This window comes from Hylobates moloch, unplaced genomic scaffold (genome assembly GCF_009828535.3).
Source record: "Hylobates moloch isolate HMO894 unplaced genomic scaffold, HMol_V3 SCAFFOLD_3735, whole genome shotgun sequence".
Classification (NCBI taxonomy): Eukaryota; Metazoa; Chordata; class Mammalia; order Primates; family Hylobatidae; genus Hylobates; species Hylobates moloch.
The window spans coordinates 1-6272 of NW_026656010.1; the positions used below are offsets into that span (position 1 = coordinate 1).

The 6272-nt window shown below is 49.3% G+C and overlaps 1 protein-coding gene across 1 annotated transcript; it reads left to right on the top strand.

The window, feature by feature from the left end:
- Window positions 1-210: 210 nt before the first annotated feature.
- Window positions 211-6238, top strand: LOC131382752 (golgin subfamily A member 6C-like; the record flags this gene model as incomplete). The annotated part of the gene is made up of 5 exons (XM_058435258.1): window positions 211-327; window positions 2930-3049; window positions 4958-5038; window positions 5893-5931; window positions 6188-6238. Coding segments are annotated over exons 2-5 (240 nt in total), but the record flags the coding sequence as incomplete, so codon positions are not given.
- Between the last annotated feature and the right edge of the window lie 34 nt (window positions 6239-6272).

A 6272-nucleotide genomic window follows, 5' to 3' on the forward strand; every position in this document is an offset into this window, starting at 1 on the left:
GACACAACACAATTCTTGGTTTTCATGATTGCAAGTCATAGCCAAGTGTCAAGTGAGAAATTCAGTTTCATTTGCAAGGCTTAGAGAGGCCAGGTGATTCTAGAAAAATAGGCCTTGTATATGCTTTAACCCAGTAAAGAGCTTTGAGTGCTTACTAAATGGAAAGCTTTGTGTTTTTATTAATTTTTTACTTTTCTTTTTTGAGATGGAGTCTTAGTCTGTCACCCAAGCTGGAGTGCAGTGGCGTGACCTTGGCTCACTGCAACTTCTGCCTCCCAGGTTCAAGTGATTCTCCTGCCTCAGTCTCCCGAGTAGCTGGGATTACAGGTACCCACGACCACACCTGTCTAGTTTTTGTATTTTTAGTAGAGACGGGGTTTCACCATGTTGGCCAGGCTGGTCTTGAACTCCTGACCTAAGGTGATCCACCCACCTAGGCCTCCCAAAGTGCTGAGATTACAGGAGTGAGCCACCGCACCCGGCACAAAATCTTCGTGTTTTTGAAGATATTAGACATGCTTCTTGTTTAAAAAAAAAAATCTTAATAATGCAGGAGAATAAGAGAAACTTTTCCAAAACAGAGAAATCATTGTGATTATCTTATTGGAATGTTGGATAATATAGTCCGTTTCATTAAACATCAAGCATGCTATGGATTTTCCATTTTTATAGGATTTGTATCTCAATTGAGGTAATACTGCTAATTCTTGTACTTCATCTGAAGGTGAAAAATGTAGGCCAAAATCATAGACCTTGCATAGAAGCTGGATAATGAAGACAGCTCTGGTGGAACACGTAGACATATGCACACTGATACACATATATATAAAGCATAAGCACATATATTTTTAAAGTTTATTTTTAAAGTTTTAAAGCTTTTAAAGCAAAAGCCGGCCCCTCCCCTCTCCTGGAGTAGGCAGGCCCCGCCCCTCTCCTCAAGTGGACGGGGACAGCAGTTGCCTGGGCAGCTTTCCTTGTGATGCCACAGGTTCCTCTGGACACACTGCTGCCTGGCCACGCCTCTTCTCCGTTTCATCTTTCTCATTGACCAATGGGCTTGCAGCATTAAGGCCCCGCCCCATTCTGCATTCTAGTGGTGCCCTGGTTACGCCTCCTCTGGCTCAGTCGCACAGCTGCCTGGTAGGTGACTGGACGTGTTCGCTGATGTGGCCCCAACCCTGCCCCCCTCCCCACCCCACGATGTTAGAAGAAACTCAACAGAGTAAACTGGCCGCAGCCAAGAAAGAGGTAAAACGCATCAGATCATGGCCCCCCTAACCCAGCCACAGATTCCCTTTGATGGCAAGACCACTGCCAGAGTCCATACCACTCCTGAGGCACACGGGGCTGGGTCCCCCCACCCTGGCGCCTCTATGCTCCCCCCAACCAAAGTCTTGTCAGTCAGCCCCGCCCCTTCAGCAAGCAGCCCAGGCCCTGCCCTCACCAATCACCCCAGGGTGACTTTGGGCAAGTGACTTCTGGGGCTCCCCGCTCCATACTCAGCCTTCACGTCCTGCCACCCCAAGCCCGACCTCCCTGAGTTCTTTGGGCTCTCCAAGGACCTGGGTCCCCCAGCCGCAGGCCCCACCCTCGCCAGTCATCCCTGGGTGACTTTGGGCTGGTGACTCCTGGGGCTTCCTGCTGCAGACTCCGCTCTCCCCTCCTGCTGACCCAAGCCCGACATCCCTGGGCTCTTTGGGCTGGTGTCTCCATGGACCTGGGTCCCAGCCCTACATCCGCCCCCGCCATTGTGAATCGGTGACTCAGCCATCACACTGATATTCTTCCCCTCCCCCCCACAGGAGGAGTGGAATGTAGTGATGTCACAGTCCCCCAGTAACCCTCATTACTGCTTCAAGACCGGCCTTTGATCTTACAACCCAGTCCCCTAAGCATTCTCACCCCATTTCTGGTTCCTCTGGTCACAGCACAAATTTCCAGCTGGAAGGGGAATGGGGACTATGGGACCTAGAGCAAGAGGTTTCAGGCTGCCTTACTCCCTTCACATAGACATGGACAGTGTGAAAAGCCTACACTTCTCCCGTGAGCTCAAAACATTGACAGTATCTCTGGGTGGCGATGGGAGAACAAGTTTGGTTTGGTTTGGTTTGGTTTTCTCCCAGGCTTCTACTCTCTAGAGAGACTTTAACATTCTTTTCTGAGTTCTCCACCTCATATTCTAATTCTTCATGGTTCTGGGACCAGACTGCCCTTCAGTCAGTGGTCGCTGGAGTGAGATTTGCTCATCTTCTGTGGAATAGATCTTGGGAAATTGAACTTGACAGCTTGAATCTTCCTCATATCATCTCAACCTGGGGTACATTGGGTGCCACAGGATAAATGTGGGAGATCTTTCTGAAGCATCCATTTCCCTTGATTCTCTTGAGAAAAAACATTAATGTACTTAGGGATGACAGTCACATAGGTTTCTAAGAGTATACCAGACTTCTCTCTGAAATGAGACTTGAGTTGTCCTCTTTCTGATAAATTCCCAGATTTAACAAAAAAGCTGCCTTCTGCCATGAGGACACATTGATATAAAAGTTTGAGAGGTACTGGTGCACTTCACACTAACAGACATGTGAGGATGTGTGACTGTAACCCACACAGAGTGTAGTTCCTGTCTACTTAATGTTTACTTTTCTACCTCTGCCTCTGGTTTTGGTCCCTGGCAGCTACTGATTCGTGGCAAAACCCCAGAGCTTGGAGTCAGAAGACTGAGTTTAAGTTCCATTATTGTCCCCGCCCTTTTTTTTTAGCCATAATATCCATCCCTCTCAGTCACTAAGTGATCGTGACAACACCTTGTACAGTTGTTGGTGGCATTAAATCAGATGGTGTATAAGAGTATTTTGCAAAAACTATAAAGGAGGATGTGGCTGTAGAGGCTGGAAGTTCTCATGAGTGTTACTGCTCTTCTTTCCCACAGCTAAAAGAACATCAGCAGAGGAACAGCCCTGGTGTTCCGGCACGAGCAAAGATGAAAAAGAAAAAACCTGGCAGTAGCCCTGAGACAACCACTTGTTTTGGTTGGCACTCAACTGGGGATGTGAGTCTTGGCTGGCCTGGCTCCTGGGGACAGGGGGCCCAAGGGGCAGTGGAGGGTAATTGTTAAGATTGCTGGGTACTGATTAAGAATTCTGGGTTTGAATCCTGCCTCTCCCTCTTCTAGGGATCTGATTTACGGCAAACTTCTTGAGCTCTTTGGGCCTCTCTTTTCACATCTGTAAAATCGGGGGAGTATTGTTTGACTTCCATTTGTGAAGTTTAAATGAGATTCCTTATTGTTGTTGTTTTTATGTTAATCCCTAGTACATGGCCGGCTGTAAACACCCAGGATACTCAGGAAATGGTCGTTGCTGTTTGATTTTCCTGATCCCCAGTCTCAAGGGGAAGCTGGGCCAATGAGTACAGCCACTTGCCATCAGGCTGTACCTACAGGAGTCACTGAAGGGGGCCCAGGGTGTGTTGAGGAGAGCCTCAGGCACTAGCAGCAAGAGAAGGTCTAACTTGCCACCAGCTTGCTGGGTGACCACAGAAAAATCACTTCTTCCGCTGGGCCTCAGTTTCCTCCTCTGTAAGATGATACTGGATAAGATCAGTGTCTTCCAAACTTGTTTTTTAGCTGGAGCCCCCTTAGTTCAAGTGAACCCTTACTCAGGAGTCTGTTTTTTTTAATGGAGGTGGAGGTCTGGAGCTCTACCAGATTCATCACCCATGTCCTGGACCTGAGGAGAGGGGTCCAGTGAGTGTATTAAGAGCTGCATTGGTCAGGTGATGCCACTCTGTGACTGCATCGCTCAGGGGAATTTTCCATCTATTTGTTCCTGCCCCTGGCAAGGCAGCAGGTGGCCATTTGGAAGAATGGCACAGGCCATGGTTTTAATCTCCTCTGCTCTTCTTCAGCGTTTTGTTTTCCTGAACTCACATCTTCCCCCTGCCCTGATTTTCTTTCTTCTCTCTAAGCCACTTTTGTCTTTCTCCCCCTGTGCTTGTTTTTCCCTTGTCACCTCCTGTAGATTCAGGACATTCTGAAGGTGGTGGTGTCCAACCTTAAACATTCCGATGGGGTAGTGCTCCCCCATTGGACAAGTGGAAGGTGAGGCAGTGCCAAGGACCCTCTCTGGCTTGCTGTCTCCAGCTGTGTAAGCCCCTGAGGCTTCTCTGATTTGGGGGATACTTGGCCTCTGCCTTGTTTTATGTTGCTGCCATTAACTTTCAGCCTGTTTATGTCTGCCTCTTCACCTGCTTGATTGACTGGGGTTTTTCCTTCCCCATATATTTTATCATCTTGGAAACTTTGAGACCTTAAATTTTAAAAGTAATTTGGGAATAACATACAGAGCAGGCATGTGGGATTTGGGGCTTTTTTTTTTTTTTTTTTTTGAGACAGACTCTCACCCTTTCACCCAGACTGGAGTGCAGTGGTGTGATCTCAGCTCACTACAACCTCTGCCTCCCAGGTTCAAGTGATTCTCTTGCCTTAGCCTCCTGAGTAGCTGGGATTACAGGCACCTGCCACCACGCCCAGCTAATCTTTGTGTTTTTAGAAGAGACGGGGTTTCACCACGTCGGCCAGGCTGGTGTTGCACTCCTGACCTCAAGTGATCCACCTGCCTCACCCTCCTAAAGTGCTGGGATTACAAGCATGAGCCACCATTCCCGGACCCCTGCTGTTTTATACTTTCTCTATATCCATAACTTTTCCTATGTAATTTGTTTGAATTTCTCATTGTTATAATTCCCACATCATCTGTTACCCTGAAGGATCTGGAGGTAAGAGGCCTTGGGCCAAGGTGCAGTGACCCTGCAGGCCAGCCCTCCAACCTCCTCTCACAGCAGGGGCTCCGCCAGCTGAGACAGCCTGACAGCCCACACACACCCCAGCCCTAATGATCGTTCTCTTTACCTCTCCCCACAATCCTCCTCCAACTCCTCCTGTCTGCATGTGCCTCAGAGCTGGTACCAAGAACTGGAAGTAGCCCTACAGTCGAGCTACACAACAATCAATGAACTAAATGAAAACATAGAATCATTGGTAAGAGTCCAGTGGGGTCCCATGAGTCCACGCTGCCAATCCTGGGCCTTAGTTCCCCTTGGGGCCCTGATGAAAGGAGTTGGGGGCCCCTGATGCCAAGGACACATGGGGAGCTGGAGCACCCAGGCCTCACCTGGAGGGACCCCAGAGCAAGGAGCATGCAGCATGGCTCTTCTGTCGCTGCCCTCTTTGCCAACTCTCTCTCCTCCAGACACCCCACTCCAATCATTGCCACACATGCCCTGGGGTTGTCACCTCTCAGGGAAGCACTAGCCTGACTGGTTGCCAGGGGCCCCATATTTCTGCCCTGACTCAGTCCCTAATTTCCTCTTTGAGTCTGGACAAGCCACCTCTCCTCCTTGGGCTCGTGTTTCTGGAGGAGGTAGAGCATCAAAGGTCTCTGTTAGCTCTGAAAGTCCAAGATTTAAAGGCCTCTAGAATGGAAACCTGAGGGCCAAGGGCTCCTGTCTGTCCTTTTCCATCCTATATCTGCTGTGAAGAACCATAATTGTCCTGTATGTGCTCAGTAACTGTTTGTGGAATGAAGGCACCTTTCTAAATCACAAGCTGGCAGAAGGGTGGGTCTTTCTGAGTCTCCGTCTCTAGAGGTTTATGTTACCGTCCTTTCGAGAGAATCCAGATTGAGACTTTGAGTTCTGTGGCCGTGGGCAAAAGCCAACAAAGACACAAATCCTCTGTCTTTGGGAGCTTGAGGAGAGTTGACCAGTTCTTGCCATTGGGTCTGAGTACATTGCCTTTAAAATCCATTCCTGACCCCTGCCTACCGCTTCCTGGTCTGGGGAATAGAGTTGAGGGGGCCACCCTCAGTCACCTGAATTTGACTCTCCCCACAGAAAGAGAAGAAGAAAAAACTGAAACATCAGCTGGAAGAAGTAACGTGATTTCTTTGCTCACAACATGACTGCCGGGTTTGGGGGGCAGTCAGATGTAGAGGCGCCAAATCTCGTCTCGCCCACTCCCAGCCTGGGGAAGAAGGCTGACCCCTCAGATTCCACCCCATCCCCACAGGATCCCTGATAACCTGGTCCCATGGGTGGGCCTGTCCTGGGGCATTGGTGGCATTCCGGGGGTGTGTCTCTTGCTATGCCATCTCTGCCTCCCTGTGGTAAGAGCTCTGTCTTCCTATAGGCAAAGAAAGCAAACAAGGAAATACACGAAACACAAACGGAGCAGTTAGAGGTGAGTGGCGGGTGGGGAGCTTTCTCCTGTCCTC